Source organism: Thermobia domestica, chromosome 15, assembly GCF_964235325.1.
Source record: "Thermobia domestica chromosome 15, izTheDome1.hap1.1, whole genome shotgun sequence".
Taxonomy (NCBI): Eukaryota; Metazoa; Arthropoda; class Insecta; order Zygentoma; family Lepismatidae; genus Thermobia; species Thermobia domestica.
In genome coordinates, this window is record NC_137468.1 from 3,257,663 (window position 1) to 3,283,827 (window position 26,165).

The 26,165-nt window shown below is 38.0% G+C and overlaps 1 protein-coding gene across 2 annotated transcripts in view; it reads right to left on the reverse strand.

Annotated features, from left to right (window-relative positions):
* Nucleotides 1–26,165, reverse strand: part of LOC145672036 (uncharacterized) — a 202,269-nt gene that overhangs the window by 60,720 nt on the left and 115,384 nt on the right. For both annotated transcript variants that reach the window (XR_014128610.1, XM_081741242.1), the window contains exons 2-3: nt 22,591–22,799; nt 18,860–18,995 (exon numbers count right to left, since the gene is read on the reverse strand). Coding sequence is in view for 1 of the 2 variants with exons in the window: in XM_081741242.1 (XP_081597368.1) it covers nt 18,860–18,995; nt 22,591–22,799 (345 nt within the window). In the remaining variant the exon portion in view is untranslated. The remainder of the gene's footprint in view (nt 1–18,859; nt 18,996–22,590; nt 22,800–26,165) is intronic.

Below are 26,165 nucleotides of genomic sequence, written 5' to 3' on the forward strand. Positions count from 1 at the left end.
ATTCTTTGAATAGTTGGTTGAAGATCAATAAAACTATCTGTTTTTTCTCCCTTTTTTTTAAAGTCTCTACATCTTTAATATATTTTGAGGAACACGGAGTACCACGAATTAAGAAAAATCTATCAACACAGAAAGACGAAATCCATCATCCACAAGTGGTAAAGAAGAATAACATTGTCAACTAAGGCTATTTGAACACGAGGCGTGTTCAAAAAAAGATCGAACTTTTACTTTAAAAATTGTATTGCTCATTTTATAATATTTAAGCACTGTCCCCGTCAAAGTAGTTCCCTCTACTGACAACACACTGTTTATTTCGTTTTCGAAAATAACTTTCTAGGATGATGCGTAAGTCTGTTGTCACATTGTCCTAAAACCCCTCTATCATTTTAAAATGACGTCGTTTCAAAGTCATTTTAAATTTCGGAAATAGAAAAAGGCCGATGGATGAGAGGCGAAGCGTGAGTAGGCGAATTGGCATGGTGCACCATGCAAGTCTGGTTTTCCCACAATTCAGGCCTTTTTCTGATACAACATCCCCCAACCGAACTAAAATGTACTGCTACAGCACGTGATACAAATTCATGAACAATGGCTTGCCAATCACCAAAAAAAAAAAAAAAAAAAACATCACTTTGGTCTTTGACGGACTCCTGTATACTTTTTTGGACGACACCCTGAATAAATTGAAAAGCAATTGAAATGTCTCTGTAAATGTTTTGTCAAATTTGTAGCAAAATTTCACACCCACCCACACACGCTATTATATCATTAGTGCGAAGAACAGCTTGTGCACATGCTCACTTCTACGGCTGTAGCTCGGCACTAATAGTCATAGCGAAACGAGGCAAATAGGAATTTGTTGCCTAAATCTGCCGTAGGTGCGCTCATTAGCCGCAACGTGCCCGCTCTGCCGGTTGGCACAATATTTCACAATTCGATTTCTTTTTTGAACACATTTCGTATGCCTGTCTTAGTTTAAGGTTGGTTTAAAGGGACAAGTTTTGCCGATAGATGGCACTACACTCTTCATATCTCTCCCATATATTTTTTTATCTTTCACGAAAATTGACGATTTCTCTTACAAATTTCAACTTACAGACTTCAAATTTTTAGAAAAGGAACTTCATAATCTATCGAAGGCAATAATCCGTGCCGATTTTTTATTTAGAATTTTCTTCATTGTTGTAATGGCTTGATTGTTCAAATGGATATCCAAATCTTTAACAATGAAACTGTTTCAACAATGAAGAAAATTCTAAATTAAAAAATTGGCACGGATTGTTCCCTTTAATAGGTTATGAAGTTCCTTCTCTAAAAATTTGAAGTCTCTAGGTTGAAATTTATAAAAGAAATTGTAAATTTTCGTGAAAGGTAAAAAATACATGGAAGAGATACGAAGACTGTAGTGACATCTATCGGCAAAACTTCTCCCTTTACATTAATCTTAATGGGCTATACTCGGTGTATGTTGCCACCATGGCAGAGTAGCCTAGTTAGTATTGAAATTGGTAAAAACAACACAACGATTAACATCTTCAATTTAAAAGAAAAACGCTTGATTCTACAATGCACAGCGTTACGAATGATATTTAACAGTGCATAATACAGAGCTGCTATAAAAAGTAGATTTCAAACATTCTTTTGTTTTCAAAGTATTACGCATATAATGATGGTTCAGACATGAAAGTAAATTGAAATGTTTTTACAAACCGAACAAGAAAAGGAAAATATAAAATTAATGTTATGTAAGTATAGGCAAAAATTTATGTCGCGTGTACAGTACACTAATAACAATGTACAGGGGTTGGTCAAAAAAATATCTAAAACGTTTGCAAAAGTGTGGAAATCATAAACAGTATGCTGTGGGGCCTCCTTTTGCGTCCAAATCAGCTTGGATCCGACGTGGAATGGACGTATACAGCTCCTGAATCGTGGTGTGTGAATTTTGTACTATTGTTCCTCCAAAACATGCTCCAGTTCCTTAACGTATGCTGGTGGAGGGTAATGAGACCGAACACGCCTTTCTAACTCAGACCACAATGGCTCAATGATGTTCAGATCTGGTGATTATGGGCTCCAGGAGAGGTGTGGTAGCTCCTGGTCACGCGCCTCAAACCATGATGTCACCGTTTTTGCAGTGTGACAGGGGTGCCAAATCATCTTGCTAGATGTCATCACCATCAGGGAAGAATATTTGGGCCATGGGTAGAACCTGGTCCCCCATAATGGCCTCATACGCCTTAACATTCATCATTCCATGCAAAGCTATGATGGGACCTGCAGAAAACCACGATATCACTGTCCACTCTGTAACAGAACCACCCACATACTTTACAGTTGGGAGCAGACAGTCTGTATCATAGGCCTGGGACGGTGTTCTCCATACGTAAATACAACCGGTTGTTGGAAACAAGGTGAAGGTCGATTCATCGGACCACATTACGTGTTTCCACTGCTCATGAGTCCACGTCTTGTGGTCCTTGCACCACTGGATAAGCCTCTTCGCATTTACTGCTGTGACCAGGGGTTTGGCGATAGCGGCCCTGGCATGAATTTTCATTTTATGAAGTTCTCGTCGCACTGTTTTCGATTAAATCGGGTTATGTAGATCGGAATTGAGTTCAGACGTAATTTTCATTGCAGTGGTCTTCTTTTTAGCTGCTACAATCCGTTTTCATGTCCTCCGGTCCCTATCTGACAGGATTGTCTTTCGACCACTGTTGTGCTTTGTAGACGTGGTTTGACCATGAATTGTGTGTGCCCTCGTGACATTGGACACAGTACCTTTCGATACCCCCACAATGTTCGCCACTATTGCCACTGAATCTCCAACCAGACGGGCACCAACGATCATGCCTCTTTGGAAGTCTGTCATGTCTCCCATTTTACCGCACACTTTCACACCACGACACTCACAGTTGAACTGGTTACTGCTGACAGAAGAGGAAGGTCCACATGACATATTGAAACCAAAAAACGATCGGCAACCGCAACCCGTGTTGTACAGTGGAGGGCCAAACTTACGTGTCCTGTATGAAGAGTTTTAGATTTTTTTGTCCAACCCCTGTATTTAAAACTGTTTTCTTGTTTATAAATGTGTGAGGTGTTTATTTGTTATTGCAGTGCATGTGCATAAGGTTGCCATTCGTCCCGGAAAATCCGTGGCGTCAAAGAATTGAGATCTACGTCAGGGCGTCCCGAGGACATTTCTCGGGACACTTAAATGTCCCGGATTTCAGCGAAGAAGAAAGGAAGGGAGTATTATAGTTTGCTTTTTCCACAGAATTAGGTATATGATTATTCTCTTCAACTTCTGAGTATGGCAATTCAAAAGTTGAACTAAAGAATCATGCTGACGTAAGCATACATGCGAGTTATTGAGTTGTTAATTTATTAAAAATAACAGAAATGAAGTAAAAATTCAACAAAAAAAGTTCTTTGAAGATAACAAACTCCGCCAGAACACATTGCCAATGAATTAACGGTTCTATTTAAAAAAAAATGAACAGACAAAACGTGTGAAGGGAAACATCATTCAGTATCTTGAATAAGCTAAAACAGTATTTGTAAAGCCACGAAACATAACAGGTTCTGAGAAATTTAAAAAAAAATGCTTACCAGTTAATCCATCTGCTTAAGTTTAACCAGGAACGAGAAGGTCTACTAAAATGACTAAAAATGTGATTACGTAATACTTGAACAACTCTATCTAATGGAAGAAAGTAAATTAGTATATAACAATTCTTTTCATTTTAAGCATTTAAAAGATTCTTGTAATTTAGTAGCGTCCCGGATTTTATTTTTTTGAAATATGGCAACCTTAAGTATACATTAAGAAGAAAGTAGTAGTTCCATCGTGGTTATATATCTAGGTAGTTAGTGTGCGCGACTTCGGTGTGAGATACTTTGGTTTGATTCCCGGTGGAAGCTTGCGGTTCGAATTCACGTTAAACCATAGGTCCACATCTCCTATCTTTTGGTGCTAAAAGGAGTCCTAACAACAATTGAAATTAAATGAAATCTTTTAAGTTTTATGTAACTCGATGATCATGAGAAATGAATGAAATAGTGAAGTGAAGAAAGTGGAAGGAAACAGGAGAACTGCGAGAAAACCCACTCACACAATGTCCACTTGGCGCAAGCTGCGATCGAACTAGGGACCCTATGCACCGGAGGTGAATGCTCTACCACTGAACCACCGCGTAAACTCCAATTAAATCAATCAGAAGAGATTGCCAGAACCAACCCAAACCCTTACCTATACTAGGAGGCCGCGGTGGCTCAGTGGTAAAGCATTCACCTATAGTGCTTGGGGTCCCGGGTTCGATCCCAGCCCCCGCCAAGGGAACTTTGTGGTGGACAAACACCGTCTGCGTGCGTTTACTCGGGATTCTCCCGTTTCCACCCACTTTCTTCATTCCACAATGTCATTCATTACTCGTCATCACCGTCTCCTTTAGCCTAACCGGCATAACTGTGGGACGTAAAACTAAAAGGTTTCATTTTATTTTCTTACCTATACTAACATCTATGTGTGCGAGGGGCTCAGAACATTCTCGGGCAAATATTAGGCTTAAACAGGGAGCCTCATACAGTAGCCGTTTGCGTCAAGCCAGTGAACAATTTTCGCTTTAGTTTGTTACAGTTGGCATAGTAGTTATACCTAATTATTTATTCGACTTTTTTTACATTGTTTACGATCCACAGATTTTATTACGAAGATTGTTACGGAATGAGGGACAGGTTATGGTTATCCTTTATCATTTTACATATATAGCTGTACTGGCTCTTTTTGTCTACAATGAGAACACAACATATAACTGCTATTGGGATACGTTGCAGTTGAAATTGTTTCTACAACCGAACACTGGTGGCCGAAATTCCGTCTTCGATCAAGACAAAACACCATTCCGCTCGGCACATAGTAGATATTCGTCGCTACTTAAATCATGAACCTCCGCATGATTTGGTTCAGCGTACCAGTGACCATGAGTTGCCTCTGTTCTTATGACTGATCAGAACTCCCAATCTAGTTTCATGTGACGCTAAGTAGCACGTTTACGTACTTCTCCGCCAATAGCTTTGATAGAGTCTAGGGCTGCTGTTAGCACCATTAATAGGGAAATGTTACAAAACGTATGGTTGGAACTCGACTACCGCTTGGACATGTGTCATGTGTTAACGGAGTACACATGGAACATTAATTACTATACAGTATACCTAATACTTTGGAACCTAATATCTTATAACGTGACTAGTCTATATCGAAAAGGCAAATCACAGGAGCCTAAATTCAACTGTCTTTACAAAAGCGTCAAAAGCTAAGTAAACTGAGTGCTTAAAGTTAAGATCTTGCAATTACAATTGGATGTAAGGGTTAACCCTTTCCGGATCCTGGCTTTTTGGGCTATTTTTTAGACTTTCAGTCAAGCAGCTACTGTATCGTCACTATTTATGCTAGGATCATGGTTCATACCTCATTCTCTTCAGAATAGAGCTGGCTTTCGAATGGTACCACTTGCATGCTCATACCATATACCAGAAGCGGGGGGAAAATGTCAAAGTGAAAATTTAGGAGGGAAAAAATTTTTTCTCGAACTTTAGCCCCCCTGGACCCCTCCTGTGTGATCGTAGCCATAAAAAAAATCTGATAAATAGTACTTGGTATACTGAATGTGTGTGCCAAATTTCAAGTTTCTGTCTTGAATAGTAAGGGCGGGATAATTTTTATCAAAAATTCCCACAATGCCCCAAAATACCATAAAACACTATGATCTCAGGGAAAAAAATTCCTGAGACATCCCTAATTACCCTAAGACTATAATCCGCCAATCATTCTCTTCAGAATAGAACTGCCTTTCAGGCGGTATCATTCACATGTCTCCACCATGTATCTAAGGCGGGAAATTCCTGAAAAAAGGGATTTTTGGGGGCAAATTTTCCCTTTTTTCAACTTTTGCCCCTCTGGACCCCCCTGTTTTTACGCAGAAATCGGAAAAAACTTCTGGTAAATACTACTCGGTGGACTGAATGTTTCTGCAAAATTTCAATCTTATACGCGAAAAAATAGGCCCGCCAGAAAAATTTCCCTGCCATGCCCCACTTTTACCCTATACAGAAGTATATTTGGATAAAAATTCCCTGAGACATCCCTAATTACCCTAGGATAATAATTCGACCGTCGTTCTCTTCAGAATGGAACTGCCTTTCAGACGGTATGACTCACGTGGTCCTATCATGTATGTAAGGCGGGAAAATGACGAAAAACGGGATTTTGGGGTAAAAAATCCCTATTTTTACCCCTTTGCACCTCTGGTTCCCCCCTGTTTTAGCACTGACATCGGAACAAAAAATCTGGTAAATACTACTCGGTGGACTGAATGTTTGCGCAAAATTTCAATCTTCTACGTGAAAAAATAGGCCCGCCAGAAAAAATTCCCTACCATGCCCCACTTTTACCCTATACAGAAGTATATTTGGATAAAAATTCCCTGAGACATCCCTAATTACCCTAGGATAATAATTCGACCGTCGTTCTCTTCAGAATGGAACTGCCTTTCAGACGGTATGACTCACGTGGTCCTATCATGTATGTAAGGCGGGAAAATGACGAAAAACGGGATTTTGGGGTAAAAAATCCCTATTTTTACCCCTTTGCCCCGCTGGTTCCCCCCTGTTTTAGCACTGACATCGGAACAAAAAATCTGGTACATACTACTCGGTGGACTGAATGTTTGTGCAAAATTTCAATCTTCTACGTAGAAAAATAAGCCCGCCAAAAAATATTGAACATACGCTTAGAAAATGAGAAAATAAATTTTTGATTTATGACGTCATCACCTCCTATGTCTGGACGCAGGACGGTCTGAAACCATACGTAATGTCTTCTGCAAGGCCTCTGGACTTGGAAAACAAAAACAAAAAAAAAACAAAAAAAACGGACGAAAAAGCTCAAATAGAAGAGAAATAACGCAATGTACCATGAAAAGTGCATATGGTACAAATTGTACCATAGGACCCCGAAGGGGTTAATTTACAGTAAGTCTTCTAAGTAAGAGTCACCGATAGGAAATGATACATTGTCCAACTAGAAATTTGTCCTATGCTTAAAGATATGTTTTTCAAATGTATTTTTTCGAGTAAGTTACGAATTTGTGATTGGTTTCTTCGTATCACACACAGTTTTCCCGAGAAAGGAGAATCCACAGAACTAAAACGGATATGCTCAGTTTGTATCTCCCAAGAATTCAAATAAATCGATACTTTGTCTCTCTGACTTTGAGGTTAATATTCTCTACTATCTGAACACTAATAACAATAACTGAATACATTGGAATTTCAAAAATAATCATACTAACTACTAGCATATGTCCAAATTTGGAAAACGATTCCTGAATGCGAAATTTTGATTTCAGGTTAGAGTTTACCGAGCATATGGACAAAGTGACGTGTAACAGACTGACACATTTCAAAGTTGAATATTGCGCAGGCGCGATAGCTTGGAGGGGATTGCGACTGGGGGTTAGAAAGTGGATAAGATGCTATTTCATAAGAACAATGCAACAATTACAATGGACCTTTAGCGTAATGTCAAGTTTCAATGAAATGTCTGAGCAATCACTGCACTTTAATGACTGACTTCGTTTCATAATAAGATCAAAGACAGAAAGCACATTGTTAAACGCTGGAACAATGTCTATGGTAACTGATATGGTATTTCTATAAAATGGTATCCTATTCTCTTCCAATTTCCCACCCGTAATCCACTCCAAGCTATTGCGCCTGTGCAATATTAAACTTTGAAATGTGGCAGTCGGTTCTGTGCCACCCTATTCAGGGTGGCTAAAAAGTCCCGTTATCTCTGAAAATTAGTAACATAAACCACTAAACATACGTAAATAACTACACGGATAGAACTGAATGGCATGAACAACAATATTTTAAAGAAGTTTTATTGAAGTAGGAAACATTAAGTGTCCAAAAGATCAGGCTGTCGGCTGTCATTCTCATGACAAAGGATAATACGCCGCCAGGTTCTGTACGACATTTTGCGGAGTACTGCAGGTATAACTTGAGTGAAAGCTTGTTTCACAGCTTCTGTCAGTTATGGTACGTTGTCATAGCTGTCATAAAAAAAGAAACCTTGCAACCCTACTACATTTCTCCATGTGAACATAATCTTGAAATGAACATACTATATTTTTATCTATCTTGCAAGGAGTTGAACCATGTGCAACTTTCTGTGTCGTCTTGCTTGCTACCTGCTATCGCCCTCCCGCTGGCATAAAGGTAAAAACAGTTTCCCCGCTTATGAAACAACGGATTCTTTTGGACAGGGAGGGGAAGTGCGCCAAAATATATGCTTTTAATGAGGAAGTTCACTATTTGTCCACTAGAGTGCAGTGCTGCATGTGTGGAGATATCTTTCTTGCTTTCAGTCGTAATATGCAAACAGTAAATAGAAAGATCAGGTTGCAAGGTTCTTTTTATGACAGCTACAACATTCATGTAACGTGGCCTTAGGGAGTGGTATCGTAACGGTTTTGGACAATGATGTCTTTTATGACCCCCATAGCGCATTATCACAGGTGGTGAGGTCTGATCTTCATGGTGGCCAGGCAAGTGGTGCGGGCACATTGAATACTGTAAAAGAAAGTGTCAACTATCGTTCACACAATGTGAAAAAATGGAAAACCTTGCATTAGCATTTATAAAGAAGTAACGGTAAAACTTACATTTGCACTTATCAAGGTTTAACGGAAATTTGTAGCCACTCTACATAATAGTAATCATAATTAAAATGTTAATTTACAACCTTTTATGTAGAGTTTCCAAAATTTCTCTTTGCATCACAAATCCTACGTACTTTCCAAACGGGGTCATGGTGGCTCAGTGGTTGAGCGCTGGTGTATGGGGTGCCTGGTTCGATCGCAGCTCGCGCCGTGTGGACTTTGTGGTGGACAAACACCGTGCTCATGGGTTTTCTCGGGATTTTCCCGTTTCCTCCCACTTTATTCATTAGACCATTCCACTCATTTCTCATCACCACCGTCTCCTTTAGTCTAGGCGACATAATCGTGGGACGTAAAACTGAGAAATTCAATTTTATTTCATTAGTTTCAAAAAAACTGGCCAGGAAGTGGCCAGGTAGTCAGGACTCCCTTTATAGGAGGGATTTCATTACGCGTTCTCAGGCATATAGCCTACAACATTATAATATTTATTTTACAAATACTGTAGCTTCAGGCTAATAAGGATTTTGTAGCAACTGGTAAAGTTGTGTTTTTTATATAATGGAAAAGATCCCTAGTTCGATTCTTGGTCATGCAAACTTTCATTAATTTGCCGCCATTCAACCAATTCCTTTCACATTCCTAACCCAAAAACGTTTTTAACTGTTTCCTTTTACCTCAAAGATCATGCACATTATACGCCGTTTCTATTTCTTCTTCAGATGAGCCCTCTACCGCTGAACGTAGCGAGATGAGTATTGATTCGTGCAGTTATCAGTAGATGAGTGAGAAAAAAAAAGTGATAAATCTCATTTTGCTCAACTACAAAGATGAGAAATGCATTCCAGTTTTAAATTATAGGTAATTTTCCACTTTGAAACAACCAAATTACTTGGAAATGGAAACTCCAAGCTCTTTGTGCTGTTTCCTTTTCGCATACCAATCATAGATTTTTTTATGCTTCCGTTCGACGGAAGGAAAAACTGCCCATGCCTCACTTCCATTCTCTCATTTTCCTCTTTAAACGAACGACAATTCAAAAGAATTAGAAAAAAAGAAAGTCAAAGAAAATGTCTTTGTCTCAGGATTGTTTTTGATGGATCGAATATGGACACACGATCTATATTCATGGATTTTCTGCGCTCTGTTTACTACGCATAGCAATTATATCCGTCATTTTTTGATAGATTCAAAAAAAAACTGTTGTATTGAATTTGAGAAAATGAAATGAAATGAAATCATTTAAGTTTTATGTCCCACGGTTATGCCGGTTAGGCTAAAGGAGACGGTGATGATGAATAATGAATGAAATGGTGGAATGAAGAAAGTGGGAGGAAACGGGAGAACCCCGAGAAAACCCACGAGCACGGTGTTTGTCCACCACAAAGTCCACACGGCACTTGCTGGGATCGAACCAGGGACCCCAAACACCGGAGGTGAACGCTCTACCACTGAGCCACCGCGCCCTCTTATTGAATTAGAGAGTGGAAACATATTACTCTAAAGTAATTATGCGTATTTACGACTCAATGGTACGTGATGAAATAACAGTTGTTGGGAAATGATAGAATAATTTGATAATGTAATGTGGGTTTAATTTCGTTGATAGTTACGTAAGGCGAAAAATATTTCTATTTAAATAGTGGTAACTATGCAAAATATTGCGATAATATATAATATGCAGTATTTTATGTTTTGTAAGAGATCGTATTGCAGTAATTGTGTCATGCTAGGGCTCCGTGTGTAAGCTGAAATTTACGTTAAGATGAATTTTACCATAACCTAAGATTTGTCTGTCACCAGGGGCGCCGACTTCTCTGTAAATTTGGGGGGGGGGGTCATTCAGATGCAGAAGGTATATATATATATATGAGGATTTTAAGACAAATTGCATTCAAATTATGCCAAATATTGTATACTCATAAATACAATAGGGGCCCGGCCCCCCCAGAATAGGCGCCCTTGTCTGTCGCAAGCATGTATGAAAAAAGAACAAGAAATCGATAAAAAAAATAGTTTAACAAGACAGTATTGCAAAAACTAAATCATTTGCTTTCTACATCTCATACTACAAGACATGATCAAATAGTACGGTGAATGTAGGTGCATAGTACCATCTATTGATGTATCCATTTCAACTAGTAATCCCGGTAGCCTAAGCCTTTGGTACAGTCAGTATCGAGTTTGAACGAGTTGTGACATGTTAGTTGGCTTCCAGAGTCAGAAGAGTGAGGACGTGTTAAGAGTATCTGTCGCACGCTAACATTAAGTTTTGTTCTAAGCTGCAAAAAAGTGCCAAAGAAGCTTACGAAATGTCCAAATCAGTGTATGGCGATGAAGCAGTGGTATTGAAGACTACAAGTGGTGTAAGCGATTCAAAAGCTGCAAAGAGTTCGTAGAAAACGAGCAACTATCGAGACGTCTGTCGACGTCAGAAACAGATGAAAACGTGCAAAGAGTGACACAAATGATTTGTTCAAACAGGCGAATGACTACTTCAGAGCTTTCCGAAGAACTAAAAATCTCGCATGCGGTTCGTGAAAAGCATTTTAACCGCCGATTAAATGGCCACATGGCTTCCTTTTTTATCACGAAGAACCTTGTTACGAGTTTTTCGCCGAAGAAAGTATTCCTGTTTCTCCACATTCGCTGCACTCTCCAGATATAGCACCATATGACTTGTGACTCTTCCCAAAAATTATAAGCATGCTGAAAGGAAAACGTTTTGACACCATTCCTGACATTGAGAAGATCACGACAGGCAGCTGAACGCCCTTCCAAAAGAAATCTTCCAGAAATGCTTCTAGTCATGGATTCAACTTTGAAATAAGTGCATTGCTAGCCAAGGACAGTACTTTGAAGGAGATTAAACCAAATTTCATGTAAGCTTATTACTCTGTTTCTAATAAAAGTATTCACCTTATTTTTGATGACATCCCGTATATTACAGTACATGCTGCTTATATTGTTACAACACCGATAGTAAAACCAGGGGTGGAAATAGAGTTCTACAGCTAAGGGGACGATTACCATCTAATCTGAAGTAGCTGTTCAATGGAAGCTTTCTGTTACCAAGGAGACGCTGTCTTTCTTGTGTACCTCCACATTTCCACTCCCTGCATAAAGCAATGAACTAATTAATAACAGCTCAACTATTAGTTAATCTCTCATTCACTAGATGGCTCTGAAAATGGAATACTACTTTTTAATTCAGGTGTAAGTAGCTTTCGTAAATTTTACTTATGTCGGGATTTTTTTTACGTAAATGTGAATTTAATTTGTCAAATCTACGTAACTCGGAGACTGCCCCTAAATTCTACACCAGCGGCGATACCTAGATTAAACAGACGGAACAGCCTGTTCCTCTCTTTTGTGTCTTTATAAGTAAGATTTGAATTATTTACAAAAAAAATGCATTTTCTAGAGAAAATAGTTCATTCACTGCCTTACTGCAAGCAAGTTCCATATTGTTTGCTCTGCTGTTATCGGTGGTAAGACGGATGTTTTCTTCCGAATGAAGTCGAGTAGACACGAACATAGCGACGAAGCAGAGGAAGCTGTGCGTTTGACTTGTTCCTAACATTAAAGTGGGTACAGTGGAATTTTCACATCATACAGCTAAGGAATTTTAAAAAAATGTTAATCTTTTCGTATAACGTGTTTACAATATTATATATATTTTTAAAAAAATATAAAAATGGAAAAGGCTTAGCTTTCCATACTGCTAGTTAAACTTATGAAAATAACATTTGAGTAGTACCTGTTCCAGGTTCATGAAATCGAAAATTCGTTTTACACAGAAAGGAACCAACCAGTGTATGACAGATCAAATGAAATTGAGTCATTTTGGATCACTGGACTTTATGATAATGTACTTTTGTGTGAAATAGCAGGCCTACCTCTCATCTTAGTGAAAATAAAATCTTACACTAGACATTTTCTAAGTAATCACCAAAATTTTACGAAACGAATAACTAGGTGTTCATCAAGCAATATTGACATATTAGTCATATTTATTTTATTTATTTATTTATTTATTTATTACTGAAAAGGTGTTGGAAAAGTCTCAGAATTCAATTATAATCTTTTGTGTAACTGATGGGTGTCGTGAATAACATAGATCTGCAACCGAAAAGCTGTTTGCATAAGTTTAGCTGATTTTTACGCTTCTAGGTGCACCGAACTTTCTTCCTGGAACGTCAAGTTTTTGCACAATCGAAATGTAACGTGCTCAATAAGGTAACTGGAAATCGTTAAATTGCAAATGCACCGCACGAAAATAAATATGAACATGAAAGATTAAATGTATATTGGTCCAGATGCAGATCACTGACACATATTGTAATGTGTCATAAAAGACAGTACGAGATTACAAAGAAAAATCAAAAACAATAAATCTGTTCATAAAACGAATTTAGTAAGATTACATCTTAGATTTGTAAAACGTTTGTAAGTAGTTCTGGCTACGCTGTTTGTTGCTCAAATACTAGGAGTACGCGAGTTTTTGTTCGCCCTGATATTAGAAAATCATATCCGACAAAGACTTCATCAGTTTAATGACTCCAACTCGAAAAGAGGCTTGGTTTGCCTTTACTGTGGTCATCAAAACGTTTTTGGGAGACCGAAAGGACCCATAATACAAAAAAATGGTGGAAAAAATGTTGCACGCGTTCCGAAAGCTTAGTTGCTTCATGAGCTTAAAAGTCTATTTTCTCAATTCCCACCTTGAATACTTTCCTGACAATGTAGGAGCAGTGAGTGAAGAGCAAGGGGAGCGTTTCCATCAATATACCCAAGAAATGGAACAACGGTATCAGGGAACTGGAGTGTTACATTGATGACTGACTACTGCTGGATGTTGTTTAGGGATCTTCCGGCAGCCACCTACAAAAGGACAAGCTCCAAACGAAGTTTGGCCTTTAAAACAAGACGATTTCACATGCAATTTGATTGAGGGTGGTATTACTTTTTTGTCTTCACGTGCGTGCGTGTTTCTGTACATTAATTTATGTTACGCTGTTAATGGTGTTTCTGAAAATCGCATATTTGTGTTCATATTTTTGTTCAACAATGACCACCCGTTTGTTCGAAAGCCAATCGGCCCAGGACAAAACGGTTGTCATTTCTGGATTCAGCGCACCCCAATACATACGAATCAGTTAACTAAACCGAAACAGCTTAGCATTGTTTTATTTTTGCAGACCTGTGTAATCCCAAAACCATCTCCATCCAAGTACTGCGTAAATGTATTCGATTACACAAAGATTAACAGTCAAATAGGGATTATCATCATTCCTATGAAATAGTTAAACATAATGAAAACGTAAACAGAAATAGAAAAGGTCTGATTAGTGCCAAAAGTTTTCTTGAGCAAAACAGGAATTGAAGCGTAGAAGACATAGAAAGGGTAGCAGTCACTGAACAAGAGTAACTCCATTGAACGGCGGAATTTGATTGTAAGATATGATCAGAAAGTTACAAACCATTTGTTGAACACAACTACGTTTGCCAGAACTTGGAATACAGGCCTAAGGAGCTCTGTTGTGTCAGCACAACATTCTCTGTGTACGTCGGTGAATTGATTTTGGTGCTGAGCCATGCAATGCTGGATGTACCTTTAACACAAAACGCTGCTCAAATCATAACACTTCCTCCATCAAACTTTCTACTCTTTGCACTTGCACCTCTTTCCTAAGGTCACGCCAATAGTATTGCAACTCATGCGAACCACTAAATTGAACTTTGTCTTATCCCTAAACACAACGTGACTCCATTCGGATGTCCACAACATATGTGTTTCCGCAAACTACAGTCTCACCTGCTTGTGCGTCGCACTAAGGAGTGGTTTACACTTCCATTTCTTGAAGGTAAGATGTCGATCTTGAGCTAAAATTTGACGCACTCTTCTGGATGTGACAGGTAACTTGGAAAGAGGAATATTTCCGGGCTTTACCTTACGCACAATTAATCGTTTCGCTGCCTCCAAGAGTTTTCTCCTTCTACCACACTTTCCGTTCTTTCCGTATTGTGTGCCCAACCGAACGTAATTATCAACTACACAACTTGAATAATTTAACTGTTTTCCAATTGCCGATTTCACAGGTCCATTCCTTGTACGGACAGACACGTGCTTCTTCCTCACTCGACGACTTTCGACATGGCGCACAAAACAACGCACACACGTTCACACCCGCGCTTCTCTTATCGCACCGTGTCAGGTATTTCTCAGCGGGGCCTATTCAAGATTCGCCTATTCTCTTGTTTTGCCTATTCAAGATTCGCTTAATACCTTCTAGCTATGCAAACGTCAATCAAAGCAACGACACAGAGTTAACTTTCTTATTAGGGAAAGTTGAATTAAAAGAAAAAACTTGGTTTAGCTCGCATACGATGGTAGTCCGTACCTCATTAATAGTTAACATTTTCTCTTGAAACTATTTAAATAATGGGAAAATTTTGACAAACCCAGCAAAAATTAGTATCTAAATGAAACTTGGAGGATAGTTTCCTTTCTTCAAGTATAGTAATATATTAAAAGTCCCCGAACATTCCTCTTGAGTTTCAACCAATATGGGTGCCATATCCAATTTGACCACCATAATCTATAGAACAATAATGTTTTCTTTGATTTCTTACTTTAGGTCCAGTTCTACGATCTTAAAGCTTATAACAAAATATTTTGTAAACAAAATTCGCTTTGTTTGATATACAGCGTGTCCGGAATGGGACGGACGGTTTTCAAAAGCGTATAGTTTTAGTATAGTCAGAGATACAGAAAAAAAAAACATGCATTTTAAAGGAGAACTCAAAAAGTTTAATTGGTTTTACTTACAAGTCATTCTAATTCAGTGTAACTCCACGTGAGCTCCATCTGTAACGCTTACAATATCTAGTCTGAATTCAATCTCTCTCCGCTATTCTGTAACATCTGAGGTGTTACTGAAGCAATCGCATTCCTAATACGGTTCTTCAGTTCATCAAGGATACTGTTGCGTGATGGAGGATTCTTGTGGTAAACACGTCGAAAGTTTCGTTGAACTTGAACAACACTTTTTCGTCTCTGCAAACCACCACACGCATTGCGCCTTTTCGACTGCCGACGCCATTTCTGTTTATCGGCGATACTAGCGCCGTCACCGGTAGTTGTTCAAGTATGAAAATTTGGTGAACAAAACTTTTTGAGTTTTCCTTCAATATGAATGTGTTTTTTTTTCTTCTGTATCACTGATCATATTAAATCTATACACTTTTAAAAACCGCCAGTACAATTCCGGATAGCATGTATAATTCATCTCTGTAGAACAGGTAGTTATAAAGTTACAAATGATAGAGTAGGCTTGTGTCACTTAATCTTAGGTCTTTCTTTCCAGCGTATTTTTGTGATTTCCTTGTTTTCTTATACACATAATATAAGTAAAAAATAAAGAAAACGTGTCAACATACTATAATTACAATTGATATACACAAACTACGGTCCAATTGAGAATAATGGCACATTATACGGTAGTTTCTATAAACTTAATTAGCAAAATAGTTCGCAGAGAAAACGTTATTTACACCAAACTCATTTTTTATAAACCATAAAAATAATTTACAATAGATAAAGACACAAAACTTAACTCATCTCTGGCACGGTGCAATGTTGGGACATGAAATATATGTTTGAGTTGGATAAGACTCACTGTTACTTCAGATGAAAGATGTCATTGAAGCAACACGTTTTAAGGAGAGTGTTTATATTTTGGTAATTCAGGTTTTATATAATAAACTCTACTTCTTTCAGGACAAACAAGGTACCTATTGCAGTGAAAAGAAAGAACTTAGAAAGATTCATAAAAGTAACGTATAATTCAAGGGTAATTCATTTCCCTACAATTAATGCACATGTTTCATTAAAACAATCTCGAACGTGAACAGTTGGACTAAGTCATGAGTGTGTTACATTTGCAAGTAATAGTTGGAATATCTTGGTCCAGTCAAATTCACTCCTGATGGTACAGTTCGCGGCATAGAAATTGTTACAAAAACTCTAGTTCCAAATTAATAACAAACTCTTAATTTGGACTTAGAATTTTTGTAACAATTTCTATGCCGCGAATTGTACATCTTCAATACGTGCTGTCTGCTCGCACTTGCTCTTATGGGTAAAACTAAGGGATGACTGACCGGTGTGAGATATGTCTTCCGTATGTGAAATATCGACAGAAAGCCAGTGCATCACCATCATGCGATGCATAAAAATGCACTTGGAAATGTTATTCCACTTTTTCTAGCTCTTCAGGATTCGTAGTCGTTGAATATACTCACAACCTGTTGCAATTCACTGCCTATCTCTTGAGCAGTTTCGGTGCATGGGATCCTTGGTTCGTCTCCAGATCGCGATAAGTGAAATTTGTGGTTGACAAACACCGTATGCGTGAGTTTTCTCGGGGTTCTCCCGTTTCCTCCCACTTACATCATTCCATCATTTCATTCGTTTCTTATCACCATCGTCTCCTTCAGCCAAGCCGGTATAGCTGTGGGACGTAAAACTTCCCATTTTATTTTACTTTTTTGAGTAGTTTCTAACAAGTTTTCTTCCCTTTCTGGTTACAAAGATAGTCATATCACTTCCTGAAAATTCATTTCAAACAATACCACATCATCCATGTTTGGTCCTGTATTTTCATGAAATTAAACATTTTGGTTGATTGATGAAATCTTCCTTCTTCATGAAAGAGTTTTAAAAAATCAGAAAAATTCACTTGAAAGAAACAAATACAAAGTTAAGCGACACAAGCCTACTCTATCGTTTGTAACTTTATATCTACCTGCTCTACAGAGGTGAATTATATATCAAACGGAAGGAAATTTTGTTTACAAGATATTTTGTTATACGTTATAAGAAAGTATGATTGAACCTATGGTAAGAAATCAAGTAAAACATGATTGTTCTATAGACGGTGGCGGCCAAATTAGATATCATAATCATATTGGGTGAACCTTAAGACGGATATTTGGGCATTTTTAGGGTATGCCTATACTTGATAGAAAGAAGCTATCCTGCAAGTTTCATTAAGTTACTAATTTTTACGGGTTTAGAACCCTACATATTGGACTGAAAAGTTTGTACTTTATTAAAAATTAATATTTCCTCTTGAAACTATTCTCGTACTGTAATTGGACGTTTTCAGACTCTTACTGATTCTTGGTGCTTTGTTTAATTTTGTTCTATGATTTATGGAAACTATCGTAGAATTTATGTTACTTAATTTTATTTTTTCCGTAATACACTTTGTAACTTTATGTAACATTTTCATATCTCGATATCAATGCTTGTACTATTTCAATAATATTTGGAAAGTACAAGTTTTTGTGTTATTTCCTGGCAGTACTACCAACATAATTTCGCATTAGGCAAATCTTCGAAGGCGAATCTTGAATTCAAGATTCGCTTACATTTTCTCTTGAGCTAACATCTGTAAATTCCATTGCCTATGGATATGAGGCAAATCTTGAATAGACGAAAGTTGAAGTCACCGTTTCTCAGAGGCGCATCAGGAACAGTGTTTCTTCGAGACATATTATTTTGGGGGCAGTGCCCCCCAGAGCTCTGAGAGTGCCCCCGGAGGAGACCAAAATAATACGTCTATAATATAATAATAAACAGAATAGTACCAGCACTGCACCACGGAATACTAAGTGTGTCCCCCACCCCGGAATATTGTTTCTGAAAGATACACTGATCAGGAATGGTGCTGAACGTGTAGAGGGCTCCAAACAACATGTAACCGTGAATGCCTTTATACCAATTTCCATCCAACAGTCGGTTCATTTCTCTCTGTAAAAAACGACGTGTCATTGATCTACCTGAAAACCACATGCCTTTGATTTTGTACAATATACAAAGTTATTTTGTAAAATATCATCTTTATCCATCCTCGGTATTCTTACCTTCTTCTATTTTCACATGTCCCTCTGCCTTTATACCAATTTCCACCACTGTAGAGAGGTTTTGGTAACAATTGGAAAGAGATCAACCCCAAAAGATATATTGGAGATATACCACATACTTCTAACTGGGTTGCTCTAAACCTTAAGGTTATTTTAAGACTAGATAGTTATTTATGAATGCACCTACTCACCTAGAACTGTCATCGTGCTGTTCTCGTGCACAGTAATGAAATGCGGTCTGTCCCCAGACACTTCACATTTGTAATTCCCTGTACTGTCGAACGTGAGCTGCCGAAGAACAACATGACTTTGATTCGATTTATCTTTCTGAAATTAAGAAAAGAGAAGTATATTCTAATCAATTTGACAATTTATTTGAATAATGAAATAGCTGTGTAGTTTAAATATAAAGAAAAAGTATCACATCCAAGTATCTTATAAAATAGAGGATCTGCCCTTACAACAAAATCTTGAAGCCATACGTCACAGTTTCGCCATCCCTACTCTGCCCACTCCGCCCAATAGGATTGCAATGTTTTGAGCCAACAATCATGGCGGAAACGAAAGTAGCCAATCAGACGATGGCGGAAACGAAAGTAGCCAATCAGACGATGGCGGAAACGAGAGTAGCCAATCAGACGATGGCGGAAACGAAAGTAGCCAATCAAACGATGGCGGAAACGAAAGTAGCCAATCAGACGATGGCGGAAACGAGAGTAGCCAATCAAACGATGGCGGAAACGAAATTAGCCAATCAGACGATGGCGGAAACGAAAGTAGCCAATCAGACGATGGCGGAAACGAGAGTAGCCAATCAGACGTGCCGATGCTCGGTTGTATTTTGGCATCATCGATTTAATAGGATGACAATACATATGGGCAGATCCTCTATTTTATAACATCCTTGGTCACATCTGCCATTAATCATAATCTGAAGTAGGATTTGTAATACCGCATTAATACAGAGGCTTTTTTTTTTTACCGTGTTATATCAAATTACTGTTTCATTCTTGTTTCAAAAAGTTGTATAATTATTGTAAAACGATTTTTTAGTGGGTAATTTTCAACTTTTGAATAATCCATCAATTATTTTCTGGTATGAAAATTAAGTTCTACACAGTGTTGAAGCCCACTTAAATATTACTATTATTAGTAATAGTAGTAATCCTATTGCCTACATTAATACATGAAGCAACCAAACATTAATTACTCTGATGAGCCACTCCCTATATTCCTAATGGAAATTCAAATCCTTCCCACAATGCAACAAAAGTGACTCTGCGACACTACCGGCTAGAGTTGTAACTAACTGCATTGTCTGCTACTGGCAGTAGCTAAGTGTATCATTGGCTAATTCTATCAGACTCACGAGCTCTGAATGATTTGATTCGTTCTTGCTTTTCAGTAGTTCGTAGTACCCAACTTCCTTGACTGGCGGCGCCATAGTCTCCACAATTTCAATGGAAGGAGCTATATTATTACTTTATGCAACCAAACCTAACGATGAATAAACAAAACAGATACTTGTAAGAAGGTTCAGTCTCAATTCCGAAAGGACTTTCTACCCACCTGCAACTTTCTGCTTCTAAGTCAGTGATGCCAATCTGAAATGTTATAAAATCCCATCTCGAGATGTAGAAATTCCCATTTTGCTCTTGAATTTCCCACGGTTTACAAAATTTACAAAATCTATAAAATTTAAAAACTGAAACCACTATACGTCACTCAGCTTCTTTAATGTAAGAGTATTCAGACTTTTTATTTTACTGAAATAGTTTATGAATAAATAATTTAGAAAAGACAATTTAAAGTGTTGACGAAAACAGTGCATTTTGTTCTTGGTATTTCCATCAGGCTGTTGTATCGTAATCTTTGACGGAACATTACGAAACCGAACAAGACAATCTTCTTTCTCCAGTAATTTCGTATGGAACGTTTTGGAAGTTTTTTGTTTCTCATTTGGTACGATTTTTTTCACCTTATATTATTATTATTATTATTATTATTATTTGTTTTGGCAGATCCTGGGACTAATGAGGTTTTCTTTTTTCTTTTCTTCCTCTTAATTTTTAGTTTAGGTCTGGAAATGTTTCTCGATTTTCAGCTTCCACTTTTAACTTCCAATATTTTCTTTTAAAATTAAGTTAAAAAAACTTTACAGTAACAAATTTTACAGTAAGCACTAATTTCACGATTATTAGACATTCATTTGTTTACTTACCGTCCATAGGGAATTTTGTTGGCCTCGGTGAAGTAAATGTACGAAAAACTCATATTTGCTCCCAATTACTATAGAAATTTCTTTTATCACTAATCGTGAAATTAATGGGAAAGTACCAGAAAATAAGATTTTACCGACAGGTTAGTATCACTGTTTTAGGTGTATATCGTCTCTACAGCCTTCATTTACCTTAGTCTCGTAGCATAATCAAGGACTTAAAACAAAATAATAATAATTGCATTCCATAACAGCATTTTTTTGAATTTTTATAAAGGTTATTATTTACTTTTTAGCCTTTAATCAATATTCTGTAATCAATCTTTACTTCTAATTATTTCTAACCTTTTCGTTAGAGGCATCATGCAAATGTCTCGAACTAACACTGAAATAACTTTTTGGAGAACATACTTGAACCCACGCTGTCCGATATCCGGGAAGCAATCCTCCAGACCATAGAGAACATGTCGTTGGAGGACACCCTCCGTCCGCACACTTACCATTTCAAGAGAAATTCAGCATTTGATACCATTGCTAAAACTGCACCGTACCCTTGGCCCGGATCACATCACGCCCCAAGCTCTCCAGAACGTTCCGAGAAAAGCCCTGATCTTCCTCTGTAAGATCTACAACACCCTCTTACTGCTTGGATACTTCCTAAAGGCCTGGAAGCAAACAAGAATCTGTATGATCTCAAAACCGGGCACAACTCGAACGAATCCAATAAATTACTACCCAACCAGCCTCCTTTCGCACACCAATAAAGTGTCCGAAACGATCTTTCAACGGCGACTTCTGCAGTTTGTCAACGAACACCAGTTGCTGCCAACCAACCGGTATGGTTTCAGAGCAGGGCACAGTGTGGAGATGCAACTAGTCGAGTGGTAGAGCTCATAACAACCAGTTTGAACGACGGAAACCACATATTGGGTGTCTTCCTAAACATTGAAAAAGCATTTCATAAGATGTAGCACATGAGAATGATGTATAAACTCCATCTCCAGGCCTTCCAGCACTACCAAATTAGAATAATAGCATCATATCTGTATGGAAGAACTTTCTTTGTATCCCACCCAGGGCACAGCACCAACCTACGACCAATCCACGCAGGAGTTCCCAGAGGCTCCAGGATCTCACCTATATTTTACGCATTGTGCACAAGCAACGTTTCAACTATCCCCAATAACAACCTTACAACCTTTGCCGATGACACGGCGATTTTTGCTACCCACGGCAACCAACGTCACGCTACAGTCTACCTTAGGCGCCACCTCCAACTGCTGGACGACTGGACTCAGCGGTGGAAGATCAAAGTAAATTCCCGCAAAACAGTAGAGGAGAACTTAACTCGCAAAACGGACACTGGCATCCGCCGCATTCCACCTCGCAGGCACACAACTCCCGGAGAAAGACCAACCCAAATACCTTGGAGCTCAACTACATAGTCAGCTGACATTTTTTACTTACTTCAAATCAACTACCAAGAAAGCAACGCAAAGGTTCACGGTGTTACTTCCTCTACTCCTCTCCGACATTGGTCTACGTATTTGTGCAAAATTTCAGACCTCGAGTTACTATGGGAGTGCGTGAAATTTAAGTTACAAATTTTCACTTTAACATACTAACAAACAGAAAAGTAACTTAACTAAAACATAACAACAATAATAATGCAATGATTGCTTTGGAGAAAGATTGCATACTTACATCTACAATGACTCCATCGACGTTAAAGACTTGAGTTTTGGATTCTCCCTTGAGAGGCATATATCGATAGAACTCATGTTCGTCTTTGTACCATTTTACTGAGAACAGCTTAGTGTCTAGGAGCTGGAAGTCACAGCGCAAAATGGCGGTCCCTTTGAACTCTGCTTCGCTTGGAATAACTACTCGGTTCAAGTAGATTTTTGATAACACTGCAAAGACAGAGCAGAGGATTCTTTTAAAACTCTTAAATATTAGAGTATTTCCGCTGTACAAACAGAATACAAGCAATGCTCTTAATTTTTTTTTTTTAGATCTGAAAGGTACAAATACAGTATATGTACACAATAAAAGAAAAATAGCGGTTTTAATTCAACACAATGGTTTCGTATTATCCGAGTTACATTAAAATTTAACCCAATCCTGTTTTACTTCAATCCTTTCACACTTTGGGTAAAGTTATACCACGCTAGTAGCGAAATTCACCATCTGACGTTATGTCGAGTATTTTTAGTAACATACTATAAGGTGTTGTTTTGTATACAGTTGCCAAACATTATTTTTGAAAAAAAAAACGAATTCTTTTCAAACTGTTCTGAGGGTTAATAAAGTGTCGCATACATTATTTATAAATGATTACAAGGAACGAGATACAGTCGGGGACGAGTGCACAGAGAGAAAATAGACAGCAGTATATTTATTCACGTTGATGTAGCCAGAAAATGCATTGGCTCACAAGATTTCTTTCGTTAACATTACAGAAAGTTTAAAATGTTGTTCGTAACTTCGTATAGGCCTAAATGCCAAATATAGCGCGTAAGGCTTGGTTGATAGCAAAAACTTATAACTAACACAAACAGTAATGCCAATTTTGCCTATTTTTGGCTAAATCTAGCCTATTTTGGAGAAGCATTTAGAGCAAGGATCTTATAAAATAGAGGATCTGCCCTTACAACAAAATCTTGAAGCCATACGTCACAGTTTCGCCACTCCTACTTTGCCCACTCCGCACAATAGGATCGCAGTGTTTTGAGCCAACAATCATGGCGGAAACGAAAGTAGCCAATCAAACGATGGCATAAACGAGAGTAGGCAATCAGACGTGTCGATGCTCGGTTGTTTTTTTTTTTTTTTTTTTTTTTTTGGCTTCATCGATTTAAAAGGATGAAGATACATATGGGCAGATCCTCTATTTATAACATCCTTGATTTAGAGCCTGTCTATTTCATCTATGCCCTCGGAAAGAGTGCGAACTATACTTCGGCCCTAACCGCGCCACCCTCTGGCGGAGGAAATTCTCCCTTTACTTACGGAAAAGAAGTGAATGACCTCAGCAGTGTTGCCAATTTGTCATTCAATCGTTTGGTCTTGACCAGTAAAGATCGTAGGCTACTCAGAATGGCTAACAAGATTGAGGACAGCGAAGTCCGTGAAATAACTCACTTTGGCAACGCTTTCGCATCTAACAATTGAAAGATCTCGGCCGCAACAACTTCTCCCTCCTCTTTTGAGGGAGGTACGGGAAAGCACACATTGGCGGCGGCACCAGAAGGGGCACAGATCAAATGGTAAGGCTCTAGCCATACAAATTTACGAAATACTTATAGCGTCAAATATAGCTTGTTTTATGAAACTCTTTTGCCATTTTTACCTTTTTATTAGCCGTTCAATTAATTGTAAAAAAAAAATTCTTTTTCTCTCAAAATAAAGTAAAGGTTTTAAAAAAATAGCCTATTTGTCATTATATATCATCGTATTAATTGATGTCTCTAAACAGAGGGTATATTACGCAAAAATTTTTCTTCACTCTCCTTCTCTCTCCCCACCCACAGATTTACAACTATTTAACAATATTTATCGACTCAGGATTTCAATGTCGCTCCCGTAATAGAACCATTATTTGTTATTTTTTTAAAAAGTTATTTTAAATTTCACATTTCATTGCAAGAGTGAAAGTTTTCTAATACAAATTTAGTAAACTGTTCGTTTCTTCAAGCTTAAAGGTTGTTTATTAAGGCAACAAATAGAGTATCTAATTAGCTTCAAGGGGCCGCGGTGGCTCAGTGGTAGAGCGTTCACCTCTGGTGCTTGGGGTCCCGGGTTCGATCCGAGCCCCCGCCAAGTGAACTTTCTGGTGGACAAACACCGTGTGCGTGGGTTTTCTCGGGGTTCTCCTGTTTCCTCCCACTTTCTTCATTCCACCATTTCATTCATCACTCATCATCACCGTCTCCTTTAGCCTAACCGGCATAACCGTGGGACGTAAAACTCAAAGATTTCATTTCATTTTTTAATTAGCTTCAAAACTCTCAATGCAATCATGATTATTCATGTGGATGTACGGAGAAATAAGAAGTGTTTATAAGAACCATGACCTGCCGAAAGAAGTAGGCTACTACTGAAAATTGGGACAATGTCAGTCTACATAAACCCAACCAATCCACAATTCAACGATGGTGCATCCAGTTCCAGCGCCTAGGCTAAATGCGATGTCATCGATGATGACTTATTTCAATTAAACTGATAATATAAACTGATATTATTTTCACAAATCAGATGAGTTGATAGTTTTTATTTTAATTTAGTCATGTATGTTGCTTGTTAGTGTTCTGCGAATAAAATTCAACACTTCAAATTTTACTATAACTCACTTATAATCCTACACACGAAAAGGGGATTTAAAATTTACAATGTGGATTATAGGTTAGCAGTTCAAAATCTAGCCATTTTTTGCGTTAAAAAAAGCTTATTTCTGAAGACCATTTAGCCTATTTTTTTCAGAGGTTGTTGGCAACACTGAACACAAAGTCTCACTGTCAGTTACGAGATATTTATATGGATTCAAGGTCATGTGCACTCTTATAAGCATACATAACGTAGAAGCCTAACCTCTCTTGTATCAGTTATTGTCTGTTCACTCTAGGATGGAAGATTGTTTACAAACAACAATTGTAGTGCGAGCGTCAAAACCTTGCTTCTCACCCCTACACGGTTAATTCATGGTTGCCAGGCACATGAATCTCCGAACCGAATGTACCTACTTCTGCACAGTCATGGACCAAGTGCTATTACTACATAAATTGCTGCTTTTGAGATGACTGAGATATTAACGTTATGAAAAATTGAGTTAGTTATTATGTAATACAATCTTACATATAATGCACACTCAATTTTGTACAAGTGTTCTTGTTCGAAAGTGTGCGAAAACCTTGTGCGCCTGGCAATATTGGAAGATGGCAGTTTGTGTTGTAAACAATAAACAGAGGTAGCGAAGACCGTTAGGTTCGCTGGACAGCGTTGTTTTCATGATAAGGCGACAGAAACATATTGTACTGATTGTAAACAAGGGCTGGGAATTTTGATGCGAGTATAGGTGGAAATATTCTCCCCACATATTGCCTGTTGGTGAAGGTTTGCAATGTTGCAAACTGCTAAGTGTAGAATTTCATACTAATTGAACGAGCTTTGAGAAGGATTAGTATGATGCAATAATTATAAATACTAACAACCATAGACTTAAAGTATTAGGAAATAAACCATGCTGCTGTAAGAAGAATATAATACACATTGAATTAAGT